This window comes from Cydia strobilella, chromosome 18 (assembly GCF_947568885.1).
Source record: "Cydia strobilella chromosome 18, ilCydStro3.1, whole genome shotgun sequence".
Taxonomy (NCBI): Eukaryota; Metazoa; Arthropoda; class Insecta; order Lepidoptera; family Tortricidae; genus Cydia; species Cydia strobilella.
Genome location: NC_086058.1, coordinates 11,535,515 through 11,558,491, shown reverse-complemented (window position 1 = coordinate 11,558,491; position 22,977 = coordinate 11,535,515). Strand labels below are relative to the sequence as shown.

General features: G+C 36.0%; 1 protein-coding gene and 1 long non-coding RNA gene across 2 annotated transcripts in view; both read right to left on the bottom strand.

Annotated features, from left to right (window-relative positions):
- Positions 1 to 22,977, bottom strand: part of LOC134749552 (receptor-type tyrosine-protein phosphatase kappa) — a 212,486-nt gene that overhangs the window by 62,501 nt on the left and 127,008 nt on the right. Inside the window, exon 3 of the mRNA XM_063684538.1 lies at positions 1,136 to 1,159. Coding sequence (XP_063540608.1) covers positions 1,136 to 1,159 — 24 coding nt within the window. The remainder of the gene's footprint in view (positions 1 to 1,135; positions 1,160 to 22,977) is intronic.
- On the bottom strand, positions 19,937 to 22,974 carry LOC134749400 (uncharacterized). The gene is made up of 5 exons (XR_010128484.1): positions 22,832 to 22,974; positions 22,318 to 22,415; positions 21,422 to 21,522; positions 21,103 to 21,190; positions 19,937 to 20,028 (listed from the first exon to the last, which is right to left on the bottom strand). It is a non-coding gene; the product is annotated as an uncharacterized LOC134749400 (long non-coding RNA).

The following is a 22,977-nucleotide window of genomic DNA, read 5'->3' as shown; positions in this document are numbered from 1 at the left end:
AATTGAGAATAAGTAAATAAATTTAAATATATATTTAAATCTTGCGTTTGGCGCTTATGCAAGATAGGAAAATACTTTATTATCCTTTTTCATTTGACTGGTTTAATATTCTCCCGGTGTTAAAGGTGACATTCTGATAGCAACTGCATCACTGCACCACTATTGTGACATTACCGCAGGCGCTGTATCTGTCAATTACCTTAATAAAATGAGTAACGTATTGAACGTCATAAATGCGGCAGTAATGTGGCGGGGAACTTCATTTATACATTTTATCAAGGAAATTGATAGATACAGCGGTGGTATAACTTCACAGTAGTAATGTCGGAACAGTTGTGCGGTTGCAGTTGCCATTAATACATACTTGACTTACTTTAATTTTATGTTGATTTGATTACCTTTGCCTGACCTAACTTACAGATTCATACGTTTGCCTGACCAGACTCATTTGAATCATGATCCCACTGTTTCAAAATGACAATAAAGAAAGGCAGAGGCGCTAGTAGAGTTTAACCCTCATTGAATAAGTATTGATATTTCAGATTTACAAATTAATTAGTAATTACAATAAGTCTTGCAATAACGAATAATTGAATAATAATTGAAGTTTTAAAATTAAAGAATGAATCGTGTGGGAAAATTATTCAAAACATTATCAAATGCTATCCTGCTTCTAAACTAAAATAAAATACTTCCAAGTCTAAGAAGCGCGACTTATACTGATATCATTCACATGTGAAATCCTATGCTATATTATTAGCAGTGCCTATATTAATTTTTCGCTAAATGCAATTTTGAAGTAGACTCCAATTTAAGCTGCAAACGCACAGACAGTACCAGCGTAGCGAAAATACGTTTGTAATAAAGAGATTTAAAAAAGAGATTGCATTTATTTGCACGGATCTGCCGCTGCTGTATGCGAGCCCCTTCGTAATCTATCACATATTACAGACGTTCTCAACTCCCGCTTCGCTGCCGCTTCGCTACCGCTTATGCATTTGCAGCTCTACTCAGTACTTCGCGTTCAACTAGAAATACTATTGTAGAAGCATTAGTTCTATCGTAGCGTTCCCATTAAAGCGCTGTGAAATTTCTAAACACAAACAAGTTTTGCACAAATCCATTACTGACTTACTCTCTGGTTTAAACTTCACCCGTTCTGAAATGATAAAGCGAGATGTTAATCTCCAGTCGGCATTAGTTACGACTCTCTTCACTCTTACCTCCGTCTAGAGATGGTACAGACTTCAATTCTTATGAGTCTAAGTTTGACACAATTTTTCTTAACTTTCTTTCAGTCGTTTTGTTTTTATGTAAAATATGTAATAAAAAAAACAAACATCTAAATAATTAATTGCATGTACCTAAACATAATGTCTCTTGGGTATGTTTTGATTGGGGTCTCTATTGTTTCCCATATAAATTTAAGTCATAATGTATTGTTTGTCCACATTTTCGTTAGTCATAATTTGGTTTTTCTCAGAAACGCGTAACTTTTCAGGATTTCCATAAAACAAACCTAATCTAACCTATCTATAAGATAACTAGAGGAAAATTCTGAAAAGTTAACGGTTTCAGAATTATGACTAATGATAATATGACAATCATTACATTATGACTTTCAATAATTATGTCAAACAAAGGGACCCCTTTTGATTGAGCTCGTAAACTTGTATTTTGATATCTTACTTGTAGCGTATCAAATGAAACTTGAAAAGTTGCTTCAAATGTCGGAGAAAACCGTTAAAGGTTAAAATAAATTTAAGCTGACACTTTGAAAACTAAAAACATTGTCTTAGGTTACCGCAATAGTTATTCATGAAATATTTTAACATAAATACATCCCGACGTTTTAAATTGTTTACAAAACAAAGACTGACTGAATGACAAAAATATAAAAAAAACTGTGCCATGTGTTAAACTCAAGAGTCTAGTCCTTATCAACACTACCTACGTCGTGGAATTTGTAACTTGTAACTAAGATCTAAACTAATTTGTAACTTGTAACCAAGATCTAAACTAATTTGCTACTTAATTAACTCGGCTCGTGTTCTACAGGCATTTATTCTGCATTAATTACACGCACGGGGTTAATTTTGATTCCAGATCATGTTCTTGTTAGGTATTAAATAGTTTGAAGGTTAAGGTCGTTGACACTCGTCGAGTAAGCCGGCGTATTTAGAAACTCTAAATATGACATCCATTTTACTCTAATATGGGTTCTAATTCTAGTCTAGTGGAAAGACACGCGATGCACTAATATTGATATAATATTTTACATTTTTAAATAAGCACTAAGAATATACTCAACAATTGTATTTCAACCTTTGAAATTTAACTGTCAAACCACTGTTTTGCCTCACTGGGCTGTACAGTGAAATCCATATTTGGAAGTAAGTACATTTGTCTTTATTTTCATTATTTAATTGTATCAATCTAGAACAATATACATGACGAGAGATAATGGATCAGTCAGTATTTCGACATACGTCGGCCAAAGTCGCAAATCTCTTATCGATTTCAAAAAGAGTTTAAGAGGTCTGCGACAGTAAAGGGTTTAAAATTAAGGTATCAAGTCAGTATAACCTCTACAGCCGTTTTGCCGTTTTGCAACAAGTACCTTTTTATAGCAACTGGTTACAAAACTAAGTCGCTATAAAGCGGCTGGAGGGAAGATAGCGGACACAAAAAGACAACGTGCAAGACAAAATTATGGCTCGACAGCAACCTTCTCCCTTAAAACACACAAAAGAACCAAAATCAAAAGCAAACCCATACGCACACTGACCGTATCTATTAGGAACAAGTTATAACATAAATCAAGTTACTCATAAAAGCTAGAAGCAAGTTTAATAACATAAGCTAATGTGGCTACATGGATCGTACACAGGGTCGGCGGCTTAATGGCACTCAAAGGCCCTGCTGGCTAAGATTGGATTAGACTTCAAGTGCCATCCTTGATAATAATGAAGTGGCCGGAGAAGCATAGTTCTCCGATGGCCAGCTAATTGTAGCTTAAGTGCCATATATCTCAATGTATATTACATTTACGTACACCAGGACTCCATGGGTACAGTAGATATAAAACTAGGTACTTAAGTAATTAGAGAGCTGTGCTTACCTGATTTGTGGATTTCCAGGAGTGACAGGTACATGAAACAAAACAAATATATATAAGTTAACTGTGGATTACTAAATTCTATTAAATGAACTTCTACAGAAGTTTATAAATATATTTATGTAAATGGTATAACATAAGAAATTTAAAAAAATGTAGTGGATCTAAAATTAAATATATTTTTAATATTTAGCTGAAGTAAATGAGTACAAATAAAAATACCAGCAATGCACCTTATTTAGTGCCACTTGATGGAAAGTGAAAACAGTGTGTTAAATTAAGTTTACTGGTACAGTAACAGCTTGTTCTGTCTTCCTTTTTTTATTATACCACGTCGGTGGCAATCAAGCATACGGCCCGCCTGATGGCAAGCAGTTACCGTAGCCTATGGACGCCTGCAACACCAGAGATATTACACGCGCGTTGCCGACTCTTTAAAAACCTGTACACTCCTTTATTGAAGAACCCCATACTGTAGCCCCTCGGGAAAACCTCGGCAGGGAGCTCATTCCACAGCCGAAGCGTCCACGGGAGGAAATTCCTCTTAAACCGCACAGTACGCGACCATTTAGGTGCTAGGGTGTGAGGATGAACACCCTGGCAATGGCAAGCGGTGCGGTGATAGAAAGCGGCCGTTGGCATCATGTCAAACAATTCTTCAGAGCACAGCCCATTGTACAAGCGGTAGAACACACACAAGGAGGCGAAGTCTCTCCTTAGACTTAAAGGTGAGTTTACTATAATACCGCTTGTGAGTTTGGGATCGTCGACGATTCGTACAGCGCGCCTTTGGACCGAGTCGAAGGGTCCAAGCTGGCATCCATTCCTTTTAAGAGAATTACATTTGTCAGGAAATACAGAAGCCTTGAGTGAATTAGAAGTGATTTCCCAACATTACTGTGCCCAAAACACATTCCGCCGCTTTGTTTCATCTTCCCACAGACGTCGAATTAGAACAAAAACGTTGTTCCTTATCACCCCGTGAGGATTATCCGGCGCGTTTAAATCCCTGAAATTTGATCGCGGTATTTTTGCCCGCTGTGTCGCGCCAACGCGGCGCCGGGCGCGACCTCTACTTACCCCCCCCTGGAGAGACTACACTCTAACAGACTCCTTTGCATATTTAACTATTACCCCCGTAATACTTACACTTTTTTTTTAATATATTTGTTACACGAACGGGTCTACCGCGATTTAATTTCATTGTTCATTTTGTTGTATCGTTGTTTGTTTCATTAAATATGCTTACTCAAAAGACATTATTTTCAATAGAAACAGCGGAAAGTTCTGAGTAAAACCCTCAAGTAATTGAAACTTCGGTCGATGATATAATTTTTATAAGCTGGTGAGTAGTGGCTGGTTGGATGTAGGTTGAATAGCCTTTTAAATCCAGCTTAATACAATATTTTATTTCTATTAAATGAGTAATCGTTTTACACGTTTACAGACAAATATACTAGAAGAATAAAAGCATTATTTTTACATGTACATAATTCAAATTCAAAATATTTTTCTGCTTATCTGAAGACCGGCAGTAACCAGAAACTTACGTGGTTTTTTATTTGTAAACTACTAAAGTACAAATCGTTCCACTCGTTTGTATTCTAATCAGTTAAATGCCAAAATAATCCATGTTTTTGTCTTGGTACTCACCCTTTGTTAATATGTTCAATTTTACCCAGTAACGTAACGATGAGTGGATGCAAATGAAAGGAGCATTTGCGCCCTTATAAATACTAAAAGAAATTTAATTTATATGAATTTCATGTTAACCATTTTACTTTGTACAATAAAGTCATTTACTACTACTACTACTACTAAAGCAGTGGGTATTACCATACCCCGTAACCGAACCCGCAAATCTGTAGCATTTGACAGTTTGATGTCAGGGTTGGCGATTACGATGAATAATTTACCTACTCTACTGCACGTATGAGTACTTATTAATGATAAGTAAAAATAACCTTACTGACCTTCTTTATATAAAACCTAGTTTGATTTTCTATCAAAGAAAATAGAGTAATAATTATGTCAATGTCATCAATGTTAAATGCGTTTTAATGTGTCTGTCATTTTATTCATAAATGCACGTATTTTGAATTAATATGGAATCTTTGTTACTTGAAAATATTGGTGTACTAGAAAAAAACGAACAAAATATTTTTTGTATCGTATGTGCAGCAAATATAAAATCAAAGAAAGACAACGTCGTTAAACATTTAGCTAGTAGAAGCCATCAAGAAAAGAAAGATGGTTACTCTTCACATTTAGATTTTCTTTTACAAGATAAACCAGGATTACAGGTAAAAGATAACAAAATTTACTTATTACAATAGAGCAGAAGGTTCAGATGGATCACAACTTGCATATAATTCACGATGGTGCCTTTCATACATTACATTTATGGATAAGGACGTAATTATACAGGAGCATAGTTTATTTCAAAATAATGTTGAGATAAATAAGATATTTAGTTCATAAAGATATTTTCAATAACATTGTGTTTTTTTATTAGTAGTACATAGGTAGTGACAACCCTGACGTACATTTGCTACGGATTTGCGGGTTCGATTACGGGGTTTGGGTATTACTTAGAAATATTAGAAGTGGCTAAGTGTGGTGATCACGTCGTTTTATTCGCGCCATCTATGCTATCTATGCCAAGTGATCCGTGTCGCCCTGAAAGGCACGTGTTTTGTAAGTCACAGGCGATGGCCCACTTGGCTAGGAAACGTATTCAAAGTAAGGTCGTATGGTTACACGTTCACGTAAAGGTCTAAAACTATTGTGTCAACTGTAGGCACAGGCTGAAAAAGTGAGGAGCTTTGTGTTGTATACTGCTAAAGGCAGCCAAGGCAGGGATAAACTTAGCCCACATACGTAACGTATGCAATGCGTTATGACAATCTGAATCCTGATACGAATCCTGGCAACGGTGAAATTTCAGGAAATTTGTATGCTAGCATACCTACTCATCATACGTTGCGTTATGTATGACAAGTATGTTTCCAAGCGTAATACATTTCAGCGTCCAAATTTCAAAACCCATTAAATATGTTGCGTACATGGGCTCAGTTTGTCCCTGCCACTACTACTACTTGTTACTATATTATTACAAGATGCGTTTTTAACGTTATATTGTTAAAGCTGAATACAATAAAATAACGAGACACTTCATTGGACTAGCACAAGCTGAACACGAAAGTATATATGTTATTTAAATAACACAATGAGGGGATTTCACGTTAAAAATAATTTTCGGCATAATGAGGGGAACAAACATAAATTTCTTCTTATGTCTCAGATTAGATATATTATTATAACCTACGTTGAAAAAAAAAACTTATAAGTTCCTTTTGTCGTTTTATGAATGTGGCAATATCCCAATTACTCACCTCTTGTGCCTTGAACCTGACTTGTTTCTCGAGCGAATCTCCCCCCTAAAATAAACACCCAGTTTCCATATAAATGGCGACTACGTATCGACAATATGCCATAATTTGACACGGCGGTGACAATTATGATGTGACGTATCCGTTTACATAGTAATGACGTCCTTGGACAGATTGAAATATAGATAAGACTTTTTATTGACATTGTAATAATACAAACAAAAGATTAAGTGAAAAATACTAAGAAAAATGAATGGGGAAAGTTAAAACTCTAATACAAATAATTGAATGGACTATTATTTTCTACGTAGGGATTTATAAAGTATCACCATGGGACCTTAATACTTTAAAGGTTAAAGCATGATATCAGAAATTTACCAATGTTTTGAAGTAATATCCAAAGAACCTAGCTTCTAAATAGCCAAATTTTACCATAACATCAGCAAAGTTGACGTAAAGTACCTAAGTTAAGGCTATAACTAAAGTTGTATAAGCAAGTAAAGTACAAAGTTTACTTAGACCCATAGTTCCTAACTCACCATTTCGCATTTGGCATTATTGGCGTTTTATAAGCTAGAACAGAGGCAGAGGATTGGAGAGCGAAATCGATTAATTATCATTATTTATAGGGCATGTCGCCTGCCAAACCAAAGAAAATTAAGAAGACATAGAGTGCTCACTCCGTACATCAGTTTTGTTACCAAAACGACTATTATTTTCGAAGTCGGCATCCAGCGTCAAGTAGAGGAACTATCAGTACTGCTACTCGACATTAGATTTCGCGGCGTACGGAAAGTGTAATGCTTAACGATTTTGAGCTAATCATAATCATTTATTTGCACATAAAAAAGGTTTTACATAAAAGTTACATGGTTAATATTAGGTATAACCGTATTAACCGGAGCTCTATTTCAACTCCTTCTGCTTATAATATTAGTTATAAATTGTTAAGCAATACACTTTTCGTCAGTCGCGACACATGTGACATCTAGTATCGAGTAGCAGTACTGATAGTTCCGCTACTTGACGCTAGATGTAGACTACGAAAATAATAGTCGTTTTGGTAGCAAAGTAAAGTGGTATGGAGTGAGCACTCTATATCTTTTTAATTCTCTTTGGCCAAACGTATCACTCGCACGGCACGGACCGCATCGCGCGCTCTATTGAACTCTAATAGGATTCAATCGGAAATTCGTGTGAAATACAATAATCAATAGAACAATATTGGACCAACTACAAAAGTAAAGAAATAAGGAGTCAAAGTCTGCAAGTGTCAATTAACTAGGATATTGTCATTTATTTTGATATTTTCTGCAGCATTTCACATGATTGTAGGTATTTATCTTATTAATTTGTGTATAGACAGACATACATTTTTGTAGGTCTAGACAAAGTAAACGAGAAATATAAAATGAAGTAACAAATATGAACAGAACAATAAAGTTCAACAACAGCCAACATTTTATATTAATAAGTAATTTAGAACTAGGTACTACCGTTAGCTGTTGTTGGTTTAAATTACCAACCCAACGCTGAATTAAGGCTCGTTGTAGTAATTTTCTCGCCACAACATACCCTCGGGGTAACGGCACACCAATAGTCAAAGCGAGCGCAACTTTAGCTACCAGACTTTATTCAAGTTTGTGGCTAATACACTACAGTTGTAAATTCCAGCAAGTTTTACTGAGGGAATAAAAGAGAAGCCTACATTCCAGATGCGAACCAAAACTATCTGTTCACTTAAAGGAATATAAAACATTTAAAAACTTTCGCGTTTCAAACCATAACAAATAAGCAATAAAAAATATTTAATAAAAATAACGAAATTTTGTAGCCGGTTTATAAACAGTCAGTGATACTAGATAAGAGTACGACTTGGGCTGTCTTTGAAGAAATGGACCCGGGTATGTCCTTAAACTACGTCCAAAAGAGAGGTATGGGCACTGTGAATGACATCTCGCTTTGTGTGGTAGGGCACAGGACAGCGGATGTCATTCCAGATCTAGAGCAGAGCCCAACTGGGGAGGTACCTCCACCTTACAGAAAACCGCTGCCAAATAACACTAGACCCTACTAATAGTGTTGTGTTCCTGCCGGTGAGTAAGGTTGCCAGAGCTCGATGGAGAGGAGTGTTAGGGTCGGCAACGCGCATGTAACTCCTCTGGAGTTGCAGGCGTACATAGGCTACGGAGACTGCTTCGGGCCGTATGCTTGTTTGCCACCAACGTAGTATTAAAAAAAAAAAAAAACGAGCAAATTTAGTAATCTTGAAGGAATCACGCAGCTTCGTGCAGCTTTAAATGAGAGCAGTTTAAACATGCGCTCTAGTTTGTGAACTAGTCCAGATCACTATCAAACTTCATCCGGCGCAAATCTGTCCAAAATTTGGCAGAATTTTACTGCAGTGTAGCTGCCAGTAAAAATCCTCGAACTAACTTTCTCTTCTCTAGTTCGTGCTAGATAAGTTAGATAACTTTGTCTATTTAGTTAAAGTCATGGATAAGGAGTAAGTCAGTGGATAATGCTAGCTCTAATTACATTTTCTATTTAGATGTAGCAAGAGCGATTCTTTCTTTTATCTTACGATGTGCTTCAGAGCTCATTTTATATTTAAACCATAAAGGTTATAATTAGAGTTTTGAATGATTCACGGTTAGTTTCACTAGACTTATATTGACCGGGATACAGACCGTGATTACCTTTTGTATTATTTATGAGCACCCGATATTTCGACGCAGTTACGTGCATCATGTTCACGGTCATAAAGGTTATAACTATTTGTTTTGTGCTAGACGGGAATCTAGGCCACGAGAAAACCTAATAGGTATCAAGATTATCTTGAGAATTGCGGATAAGGAATATCTACATACATACATACATACATATAATCACGCCTATTTCTTGGTGGGGTAGGCAGAGACCACGGATTTCCACTTGCTACGATCCTGACATACCTCTTTCGCTTCTTTGACTTTCATAACATTCCTCATACACGCGCGCCGGTTTAAATAGGGTGCTCTTGACCTGGACTTTCTTCAGGATTTCCCCGATCTGACCAGAGAAAGTCAGAAAGTCTGCCGAGGTCTACCCCTTCCAACTCCCGTTTCTACCTCTCCCTTATACACTCTCTTTGTTAGCCTTCTTTCACTCATTCTTTTCACTATCTATCTATCTGAATGTATTATCTATTTACATGCGTAGGAATGCGTCATAAGTTTTTTTGGGAAGTAACAAGAAGGACTTGCTCTTGTTGGGGCCTCTAATTCGTTCTATATTTTTTTAATAAACATGCACCTGTTTCACAACTGTGACAATTGTGACCTATCAATGACAAATCGCTGTACATTGCTGGTCCAAGAAGTAGGATTTTAATAAGTATCGGAGCGGCGCTGCATGCTGTCCGTACTGAAATGTAAAGAAATTGCCAGTGTCAGGGTGTTAATTGTCAGCGTGGTGAAATAGGTGCCGGGGGTACAGGGTGAAAGAACTACTGTTTCGATAGGTTGTCTCCGTCTCACCGCTCATTAATTATCTCAGACCGTAATTGCTTTAGCCTAATGGACTCGAATTGTGTTGTTCGCACGGAGATACGAATTGATGCATGTCATTAGGCGGGTTCAGGCACACCGCCCTTTTTGGGACCTAGAGAAACCCGAACCCTGGCTGTCCTTTAGAAATATGCCTGTTGTCGGGTATAATTGTTTGTCGGGTTGTTATTTTAGAAGGAAGTTAGATTGCAAACGGCAATTAGAATGTATGTTTAATGTATTATTAGAATGTATTTTAATGTATATTTTTGGAAAATGGCTATGCCGATGTGATAATAGAACGACCAATTAATGCATCTCTAATCAATAAGAAACAATTAAGTCAATTTTAATGGGTATTACATCTTTGTCGGTCCCTCATTACTGAGGATCGTGACCACTTGGTTTTGCAGCTCATGTGATTTGTCTCCATCGGTCTCGATCTTCCGTAGTACACACCGCTTGATGGAGTTTGCCTGAGGTGGCCTTTTTAACTTGGTCAGGCCATCTAGTTGGCCATAACAACTGCTTAAAAAAAGGTGCCAAGCAATTTCATCTTGTACTCTTTTTTACAGTTAAATATTATCCTATTTTGCATTAAGCGGACTTCTTATACCAAATTGGGGACATTCACACTCAGTAGAGCAAAAGTAGTCTCTTCAGGTTCCGAAGGTAAAAGAAAACCTAACTAGCTGTGACTTATATCGGCTAAAATCCGTCCTAGCTAAATTAACTTACTGCTTCAGAAAAGAGAAATTAGAACCCAAATCTGTGCATAAACCATCTTATCTCTACCCTCGTCAGATTCAGTAGGTAGGTGTAGATCCTCACAATGGATGGCTGACATCAGGGACAGAGTGCTGAGGCACCGTTAGTTATGTCTAATGATAATGACATTGAAACATAGTGTCGTAAGCTATTTACATATAGAATATCACCTAATATATATTGAACTACTTAATTGCTTGAGCACATGAGCTCACATCTAGTATAATTTAAGCTTCAAGCACAATACTAACGTAAACGAGGACCCAACACGAAGATTTAAATAGGTTGAGATTATTTTCAGCCTATTTTTTTAGAAAATTATTAAATTATCGGTGGAATATATTTTTTCTAATCTAACCACGTATGATTGTTAATGTTTAACTCTTATAAATAAGTTCAAGTCACTCATTTAAATATGCGGTAAACGCAGGGACGTAATATTTTTTGTTGTGTTCAACCGTGTTTTGTGTTTTGTGTGTAACCAAAATATGCCTAAACATGATTTATACAGTTTTATAGAGATATAACTTTTTTAAACTACGCGCTTCTCGAAAGTTCCTACGCACACGTCAACAGTACAGTAACCTTATAGAAGTATGCACACATACACAATAAAAGTCAGTCTTAGGGCGTACATGCCCCATGCTCACTTAGACTTTTTTATTTTTTGTTTATCTCTCGTGAATTCATCACAAATGACAATGACCTCGACATGTCAAAACATCGTTTACGAAATGTATCGGCATCCAAAGAATAGTCGTAATTTTTTTAGAGATGCCCCGAATAGTGGTTTTGGCCGAATACCGAACACCGAATATTCGGCATGACATGCGAACATTTTGAGTTACAACTATTATGAAAACTGTTCGCCAACAAAGCACAACGTTTGGTAACATATTTTTTGTTGAACAGAACATAATTAATGAATGTAGCCAGAGTCAATCAAATCAGACCCGTGATAAAAACAAAATATTTCGTAATCAACAAAATGCTCAAAAAAGAGTTTTCGTATTTAACAATACTTATATCTTTCCAAGAATACATTTTAAGTATTAAATATACCTAGTTTTTGGTTATTTTTATTGTGTGATTTTTTTAAGTAGGTGCAACAGGTATCTTATATTCGGCCGAATAGTAGGCAACTTTCGGCCGAATACCGAGTATTCGGCAAAATCAGCCGAATAACAAATAGTTGCCGAATATTCGTGGCATCACTATATAGTCGTAATTGTTTTATAGCGCGCGTGTTTTGTCTACCGGACCGAGCGAGTGGGCGAGATGGCAGAGCTCAGCAAATTACGGTTTTTTTTTTCGTTGCGGCAAAGTACTCATTGCTTCACACAACTTCGGGAACAAATCAATAGTTATTTACGATACAAGTGTGGAAAAGAGGAAATTCGAAACGAGTGGCGGTAAATTAAAACACGACCGCAAGGAGTGTTTTAAATCGACACGAGTTGCGAATTACCTATTCGCACGTGTATCGTACAACGTTTTACAGTACATATGGCCCTTTAAACTTTTGACATATGCACGAAAAGTGCTCTTTACGCACTAGTACGAGAAAGTAGCACCATATGTACTGTAAATTATTTTATTAAATATTTTGATTTGTGTTCATCACTGGAGGGCTTCGTCACTTTTTCTTTAGTATATGACATCTATTTCAGTTTATAATCATTGCTTTTTAAATTGTTCGTTTGGTGAAATGTAAAATTTAGGTAGAAAGCAATTGCGATAAATATTATTTGTCCTATTTAGTTGCGTTGAATAGATCTACTTTAAAAAAAATGAGTTACGGCATCTCATTTACGGCACTCGGCTAGAATAACGATTATGTTTATGAATAATGAGGTTTATCTTGTTGATAAGTTATCTGTGTTGGGGTAAACCAAAAAGTATTCTCATTCGAATATATACCTAAAATGGATTTTCAGTGAAAATCAAGTTTATCGCGCCTGGTTCCGCTAAATATTTTTCACATCACCTATTCGAAAAGGGAACTTTTCTTCCCTGCTAGGAGGGATCAAAGTAGCACTTTTTTGTTCAAGGACATTTTGTTGCCAGTATGAAATATCGACACAAAGACATATGAAATTAGTATGCATATAATCAATTACAATTTCTTTATAATCGATTACGTGCATACAATTTTTCTAACCTAAATAATATTTTGTTGTAATTGTAAACAATAAATGTAATTAGCGTATTTTAAATTAATGAATAGCATATTTAAATTAAGTAAATTAATTAACTAGCGTAATATTTACAAAGAAACGTAAAAAAACATTAGTTTAATAATTTAATTTTTATTTTGACATTTTAGGTCTCCTTAAACGCAGCCATACTTGTTTGTTGACTATGCAATTTAAAAAGTTTATATTCAAAAAGTTTTGTACATACATTTGTAAATACTTAGTTTAAATCAATAACTTTATAATAATAAATATAAGTGATGTCAGTCTTCATAGTGTTCTTCCGAAGATTTGGTTCAAAGGGGTAAGAGCTAATTTGTTACCAGAAAAATCTACAAAAATAATGTACTTGATTTTCATTGTATCATTTTAGGTGTTTGCTGCTGTTATTGAAAATATATTAGGTACATAATTATGAGCTGTAGGTACTTTTAATTTGTCAGTACAGTCACGTCTGAAAATATCGATACGGACATAGTGCCAGAAGTATGTACCTATACTAAGGTCGTGTATACATATTTTTGGCACTGTCCTTATCGATCTTTGCTTAAAATAATAATGTTTTGAAACCTAATTATATGTATGTAATTTCCTCATAGGTGATGTTGTGACTGGCCAGAAGCAGTAAAAAGCTTACTTATCAATATAAAACTTACATTTTTAGCCTTGAAGCAAAGTTCGTTTTCGTCGGTCTTTTCCATCGCCGGTTTTCTTCATAATTTTATCAAATAGTCTAACAATAATAACTTGTAACACTGCTTTCACGGCCTACGTTTTATCACATATAACTGAGGTTAAATAAATTACTAATTCACTTAGTAAAAACACAAAATACAAGCAGAAATCCGCTTGAGAAAATAGAAAATATATTGACATTACGATTGTTTATTGACATTGAGGGTGACGTAAGTGACGTAACGTTCCAAAATCGTTATGAAATATAAAGTCCAAAAGGTGCGATAGAAATAAAACGTTGCCATAATTGAATTTTAAGTTTATTTATGTTTTAATACAATATGTTAAAAATAAACATGAAATATTTCAAAACGGGCATCATTTTGAAATAACAAGCTAAATAAGAAATAATCTAAAAATGGGAAATTGTCAGCACAATGGAGTTTGACAGATTTTGGAACATACCGTTTTCGTTGAGCTAGTCTACATGTGTGCGTGAAAATTGTCTTCGTTAGCATTATGGGATTTGGAGCTGTAATATGTTTGACATAAAGCTTATTAATCAAGGCGGGATTATAGACATGTGTTCATGAGAAACTCTTGGTCGCTACTTTAACTTGTGTGCGAGAAAGTCACCTTCGTGAGCATTAATGGATTTGGAGTTTTAATATGTTTGACTTAAAGTTTAGTAAGCAAGACAGGAGTAACTTTTTGTCGCCGTTTTTACAGTACCACACAAATGCAATTCCAAGATCGCACCTGCAGAAATGCCTACGTAGGTTATTTTGGTAGCATTAATAGATTATGATTCTTAATGTGTACTACAGATGACTTAACAAACAAAGTAGGATTTAAGACTATTTCCTTTTGGAGTGTGTCGCTAGTTTTACGGTTTTATGGTTTAATAATTGCTTTCTCGAATTATGAAGAATATGGTCTTTAATATGATGGGCGTAAGACATAGTAAACAAACCAGGGATTAAATCCTTATCTTAGTAATTAAATTCGTAAGATTTATTACCATATTATTAGAATATTTTAATTTGCCAGCGTTAAGCGATTGTAAGCATTAAAGTGTCGGTCATATGCCTTTCCTTAATGGTAAACAAACCAGGACTTATGATCTTTCTTTTTAGAATATGTCGCCATTTGGCCAATATAAATAGCTGGAGCGGGGCAGGGGGGATTCATTAATTTTCTATCCTTCAAACTAGCAGTGTCTCTGGCTTCGCGCGTACATTACTTTCGTAAGTGAAATTACTCTGTCACTCTGTCCATTTGTATAGCCTAGCTTAGAGCTATCTAAGTGAAGTTAAACTTGGGACATTGGATCTGTGTTTGATTGTACAAAGATAAACCTATCTCTGTGGAATTAAGCCTGGACTATGATGGAGGATCTTTACTTACCTGTTTGATTTATTTTATTGTGAAGTGAGGTTTCCTACGCTGTGTTGTTCTTAGTGCCGTAAAGCTATGCACAGATAGTAAATATCGTGCATATCAGGGACTTAGAATGGTGTCTTGGTTTGATTTTACGAAAAGCAATTTTCGTAACGTTAAGCCTGGATAACAGTGGGGAAATTTCATTTCTCTGATTAGTTTATTGGTTCTGTGAAAAGTTTAGTTACATAAAAGTCAACGTAATTATTTTAGTGTTTTGCTATGTGGTGCTTTTACTATTTTATAAGCCAGATCATTGTTTGGACAGACTGTTTGTCCAGCCAAACATCCAGTTCCCTTGCGGTGTTAAGAAGTGGATGCTTGGGAGTCTTTGTTCCAAGATTTGAGGCTCTTGGCATCTCGGTTATATTTACCTAAGAGATGAACTACCTCCCAGGTATCAGGGTCCAGCTGTCCGATGAATGTAAGGGCATCACGTGCGTGCCATTCCGAGTAATCGGGGCTTATTGCAGTCGGCAGTACCTGATCCCCGGTCTTCTATTAAATATACTTATATATTTCGGTGCTCCGGTTCATACTAGTGCTGACTGCAGGGGAGGATTCTGTCGTGACTGATGTCATACACTTACAGTCATAGTCTCGGCAGAGCTTCCAATGTAGGTAGTGCTGGTGTGTTCTAAGGGTGCTGATCCACTGATAGACACGGAATAGGGCGACTTATCCTATACCACCGGGCTTGCGAGCTTGTATAGGGGGGAGTCACACAACACTGGCCGATAGGTTGCCATACCTCAGGGTCGCCTCCTGAACTGTACAGAGAGTTAGGGATACACTTGCGTACATGTCAAAGCACTAGGCCTATGGTAAGTACGGATTGTGCTTTGAGTGTACTAGCTAGGGCTCCAGGTAGGTGTAGGGTAGAATCACACACTATTTATCGAAATCTAATCTGGTTGATATATATTTCTCTATTAAAGACTTTTAATATGGCTTCATTATCCTAAAAAGCGTACGTGTAATAGGCAAGGGGTTTAATTGCCTAGATATTCCTATTTTATAATGTATCTGCGTAAAAAGGTATTGTTGTTTATAAAATCTTATCCTATTTGTTTTATTTTGCTAAAATTTCTAGTGTTCTGATGTAAAAACGAGGTACTGTATATTTCATTCTGGTTTCCAAGGTATATACAAAATAAATTCCTAAAATATCAAGCTGGGTTTAGGTATACACATCGTTCTGGAATAGAAGAATGGTTTGTTTTAGGGAACCCTTGGCAGGCAAGAGCAGTCCAATGGGAGGAGTCAGAGTGGAATAATGCTCGACTTGATATTTCTGTCTTATAAAATATAGTAAATGATCTTAGTGCTTCGTTTGTGCGTCTAAAGACTAGAAATACAGTCTATTCTTTTAGTTTTGGGGATTGGGAAAAAGGGATCAGTATCCCTAGCTTTTGAACATCAAAAAAATAAGTAATTTTGATTGATTGATGATACTTGGCGTTTCTTTCATCAGATCATCTAGGAATGCATAGGATTGCGAAGCGTTGGTCATAGCCCGTCTGGCTACAATGTTAGGATAGGTGACCCGAATGATGTTTTGAAACGGGCTAAGAGTTTTCTGACCCGCATCGAGCATGCGAAGCAGTACGTGTGGACTCACACATCGATTAGAAAGTGATAGTATAATTATAACTTTCCTAAAAAGCTAGGGTGTAAATGGGCTCATCCCAGGAGTACTGCTTTGTATGTTATCCCGAAAACTTAATAGGCGTAGCGGGACTTCACCAAAAACAATTTTAAACTCATTTTTCCAACAACATTTTTAACCTCATATTAACCAAATATGCTGCAAATACCTAAATAACATCATATGTAGTAAACCTTCAACAGCATTTACTTTACACGAATAGATTTAATAAAAATGTAAAAATTTTTACGTCACTACGCTCGAGATTCCATTTTAGAAAGCATCACTACGCTCAGCATTCAATTATGGAATCCTTCGCTTCGTTCAGGATTCTATGTTCGTCCTCGCCGTCAATACATCATCTTGCTTCCTTGTGACACAATATACTATTTCTACTCTTGTAACTATTAAAATATTCCTTTAATTATTCCTTAGCATCATAATAAAATATATCTTCAATATAAAAAATATTTATTCCTTAAAAATTAGGTAATAATAGTAATAGAATCAGAGTCCAAAATTTAGCTGATACTCATTAAAGAATCTAGGGTACCGCGGTACACTTCGAGGGGTCCTAACTATTATCTAGACGATCACATGGCCAAATTATTTAGGTAAGTAAGTAAGTAAAGGGTTTATATAAGTATATATGTATTTATTTAGATTTAAAGTTAGAGTATAAAGTATGGGGAGGGTTACATTTTGGTATAAGCCGTGACCAGGATGTAAAATGTACCTTAAGGTACATTTTGGTGCAGTGACCAAGGGATCTAAAGTATACCCTTAGGTATCTTTTGGATACCAAGGTTTCTACATTAAATAATAGGAGTAGCCTTACGGCTACATTTTGTTGGCGTGAGAATGGAATGAATACACTAAGTTTTGGACCCTGCTTTTATTTTGGTTTTAAATAAAACTCGTGAAACATTGTTTATTACTCATAAGTTACTAAATTTTTGTTGTGTTCTTAAATAAAAATCATAAAAAATCAATTTTATTAGTCAATAGTTTCTATGTACACATAAAAATAAAAGTTCTATCTGATTTTCTTGTTATTTTACAATTTTCACTCGTTCTCTTAGGGCCGTTGGTCGCCGAAGGATTCCTTTCCATATTCATGAGCTAGGATTGGTGGTCATCACAAGGCTCGATTCATCTTTTTGCGTCTTTGACACCTGAAAAACAAAGTAACAAAATTAAAGCCCATGTACGTACTCGTACTATACCCTAGCGCTTGCTATGGTTATTCTTATCGCCGACTTATTTCTCTCGCGCGTCATAGATTCGTTAAGAATTTAGCTCCATCGCAGGTTCCAATAATAACAATGAAATAAATAAATAAATATTTCGTGTCAGTCTTTCACATATCAACCTAACTTCAGTGTAAGCAAAAGCGAACGGTACCTATAGCGTTGAAGGAGCTGCCATCTAGTGGCCTGAATCGGAAACATAAGCATGTAGGCACATTGCCAAAGAAAGTGCTACCATCTACCGTTCACGTACGTTTTCCTCAGCATAGTAGGTACCGCCACCTTGTGGGTTACATCGAAAGCATAAACTTCACATTTATGCCTCGTGCCAAAAATCTGACAGCTCATGTGCTGCCCCCTATATAATTACATTGCCCTATAGTTCATGCACGCTTCGTATACTACGGCACCGAGGCGGCGGCGTAGTACATACCTGTATTGATAAGTACATACTTAGATAAATAAATAATATCCATTACTTGGGAGCGCATATTCGTGGTAAAATACACGTAGATGCATGCATTTGCAGGGCAGCATTCACAGACAGGGTTGCTACCGACTGAGGTAGGAGGCCGTTGTCAAGTCTAGAAATAAGTTTACCTAAGATAACCTAGGCTAAGATAAGATAACTAGTTGTTTAAGAAGATATTCTTTAGTCGAAGGGTTGCGGGGGCGTGAAATTGTTCATTTACACGCAAAAGGGGGCGTATTTCGCGGTTTTCTTATTCTTTCAGCTTAAAAAATCGGCAACGCACTTTCAGCTTTCTAGTTTAGCGAGGCGACGATATTTATGTGCCTTCAGGCGATTCGTCTGTCCTTTTACCTTCTATATCATAAATATTCTCTCATTTTAAATGCCGGCAACGCATTTACAACCCCTCTGGTTCCGCGAGGCGACGGTGATCGCTTGCCTTCAAGCGATTTGTCTGCACTTTTACCTTCCATATCTTAAAAAAATATGGCTACGTACATGCGTTAATATTAGTTAGATACGGCTTGTTTACTGATAAAAATACTACACTATAAGCTACAGAAACAATAATAGAGCTTCATACATCGTCTGACGGTTTAAAGTAGTCTTGATATTCATAGAATAGTATCAAGAAACAGATAATTATGTTAGACCCACGTTTAGAATATTAATTGTGTCTGAGTGACACTCACGTCATGCTAGGGCTACGTTTGGTTTGATTGGTGTACGTAAACATCACACATATGCTGCTGAGAAAGAATATACATGTATTTATGTGTGTATGAACGAGAATTTGAGTACAGGGTACACCTGACTAACGGTTATCTACTATGCATGTTGTTAAGGACACTTAGTCCAAGGTAGCCGTGATTGCTTGTAGAGATACAAGTTGCTACGTTACCAATCATTTATTTTCTTATTTGACTGTTTATTTCTATTTCTTATTCTAGGATGAACTAGCGTTACCTAGTTTGCGTTTGTAACAGCGCCATCTTTCATGAAATTTGGACATCAAACTAAATAGAAATAGTATATCATACGACTATTGTAACACATTTAGTGGGACATACACATACGTATGGACATTTTTACCTATTCACATTTTAGTACGGAACCCTAAACGTCTCAATATTTAGTAGGAATCGCGTTGAAATATGTAAAGCTTACAGTTTATAGTCAATACTATTAGCTACTAGAGCCTCTGCGAGCTGTCTTGTTCTAATAATTTCATGAAAATCGATTACGACGATATGTAACTCGCCGAGCACCTGGGCAAACAGTGTACATACATAAGCATATTTGTAGTATAAAGAGATAAATTTACTGATTTGTAGACGGCACTTTTTCAATCGTGTTCTGAATGTTCTGATAACGTTTAAATAATGTATACAGTAGTTTAAGCTAGCATAGTAAGTACCTAACATAGAGAAAGAATGTGGAATTCATTATTTCCGTAGCATGCGGAGTAGTAGCCATCGTTGCAGCAAAATTCTTGAGATGCGGCCATCAAACCGGAGTGTTGAAATCAGTAGCCCTCGGCAGTCTGAAATAAATTAAACAAGTATTAGAAATTTCAGTAAAGGAAGAGTAAGAATAAGTAACTTTAGAGTCAGTTTTAGCTGGGCAAAACATCAATATTTTTCTTCATACATCCATTCGCGGGGGCGCGTCATTACTTTTAAGTATTGTGTAGTGTATCGAAATAAGAAGGTACTTCAACAAAACCAGTCTGCAATTGTCAGAGGCGCAATCACATGTACTCTCCAGAGTTTCGGCAATATTATCGCGATATAAGTAAGGAAGTAAGTAACTACACTTTATTGCCCCACAAAAGAAAATTTCAATAACGGATTTACAATGTAAATAAAGGCAGCAACAGGCGGTCTTATCGCTGTAGGCGATCTCTAATAATAACATAATAAAAATTAGCAGTCATCATCATCATCATCATCATGTCAGCCGATAGACGTCCACTGCTGGACATAGGCCTCCCCCAAGGCTCGCCACTCCGACCGATCCTGTGCCGCTCGCATCCACCGAATTCCCACGACCTTCACCAGGTCGTCGCTCCACCTCGTAAATTTACAGTATATAAACGCAAACACCATCCGCTCTAGCTCTCTTTCCCATGTCAACGAGACTGGATACCCATGTAGAACGTAAGCACCAAGAACGACCGATGGCCATGTAATGTAAGTACTTACATACTGTAACAAGAGTAACATAATCATACCAGCTTCTTAATATATTGTAGTCAAGAACATGCGTATTATTCGGATATCTGCTCTTGCAACTCCCAGTTGAATTCAGCGACCCAAACATCCATGGGAAATTACAGGTTTCATAGGCAGTGCTTAAACTTTTCAAAATCCAAAAAAGTTTGAGAATCTTTGCCTTACAGGACTCATTACCATAAAGTTAGGTTACAAATAAGTTAGAATAAGTTATTTAAGTCTACAGAATTAGCATAAGGTATGCTAGGCTAAAGACAGTTTTCATCACTCTGCTTTTTCACCGGGGACTCACTGCTCAGGTTTTTGAAATATTAATGTTAGACTTAAGTCATGAATATTTTAGCTTATAATTAGTTTTGTATTTATATAATGAGACAAAATACCTTTCATAAATAGAAGCATTCAGTAGATGTACATTGAAGTCAGCCGGATGGACGAAGCTGTGGCACGGGGACAGTACTCCGGCAAACACTGAAATTAAAAATGTAAAAAAGTTAGTTAAAGTAGGGTATATTTATTAGTCTTATTAAGTATTTATTATTTATAAGGTAAGGTCTTCACAGTTTAGTAAGAAAAAAAGAAAGAATAAACAGTTCAGTTTTTTTTTTAACAACGGAAAAACAAGATTTTTATTTTCTAAGAAGGGCTTAGTTTAAAAATTGGGTTCTAAGTAGCATAGTAATTGACTCTACTCGTACTTACTAGGAAATTGTCGAAGCCTCCGGAAGAACTAAGGCAGGCAGCACTGGAAATTTTTCCCCGTCCAACTTGAAGTACCACCCGGCCAGCAACTAGGTTGTTTGCTGAAAAATTCGGCATATAACGGTAAATTTATTGCAATAAGAGGAATATAATGATCAGTAAAGTAAATAAGTAAGTAGTAAACATTAAAATAATATTTAATGACCACTCAAATAAAAAAAAAATTGTCGCTCATTCCAAATGGTCACTCAGTTTAAAATGATTAGTGCATAGGCAACTAAGAATAAATTGTGGCAACAGATAGTATAGTTTAAGAATGTGTTTATGAAAAATGCTTTCAATATTTAAATAATCAGCAGGGAAAAAGAAAAACATTTATTGTATGACAGTAAGCAAGCAAGTAAAGTGTGTAGGAGCATTATTGATAAAAAGCCTCCTTGAATGAAAAATGGGTTTGTGCTGACAGAAGGATTTTAGGTCCACATACTTTAAGTTTTCAAACAGCAGCGGGTGCCTTTTCAGGAAAATACATATTCATTACTAGCAACCTGCCCTGACTTCACAAGGGTTACACAAGATTGTATACCTAAACTTTCCTCAATATAGGCGAAAATCACATCAAAATCCGTCCAGTAATTTTAGAGTCTGTTGCGAACATACATACACACAGACAGACACAGCGGGGACTTTCTTTTGTAAAGTGTAGAAATCAATTGTCATTAACATGCAAAGAAGCCTGTTTATTTTTAGCTGACGTTATCATATAATAATTATAATTTTTATAATATATTGCACTTTCAAGTTCGAAAAACATTATTTCAGGAAAAAAATATTTACCAATTCATCTTTCTAGAGCGATGGCATGGATTTTATGGGTACAGAGTTTTTATACTAACTTTTAAGTTTCCACAGCAAAATTTCAACTTCTGTTTTTCTTCAATGACAGTCATGTATATCAAGCACCAGGAAACATTTCAATAGAGTTTTCAGCTGGCTGGAAAAGCAAACACAGTTTGTAAGCCTTGTTGCAATAGGGAGGGAGTAATGGAGACCTAACAGTATGTCAGGTAGTGTAAGACAAATTCAACATGTCATTTTTTTTTTCTCCAATACCAATTTTTACATTGATTCTTGTCAGTTTTTCAAAAGGAATTGTGATCATGTTGTTGAACAAAGCGTAACAATAAGGCAACATAACACGTCAGTCATAAGCATTTTAAGTAGAATGATAAAAATTGGAGACTCAAAAGTTAGTTTGTAACACTTAAGATCAGTCCGGAAAGTAGATTAAATGATAGATAGGACTAGTTGCGAACAAATACTTTCTGATTAGTGATATAGTAGTATGTTTTAACAGCTTTCAAACAGCAGTAACTTATCTAAAATAAGAAAACTATAACATAACTTTACCTTGCTTGAAGCGAACGGAACTTTTAAATCCATTTCATCCGCTCTGTAGGCTCATTTCTAGACATTTGTTGCTTTGGGCTATTAATAGATGCACTCGTACTTATTTGAGGATACTGGGAACACCGTTTTTGACGAGAAAATTCACT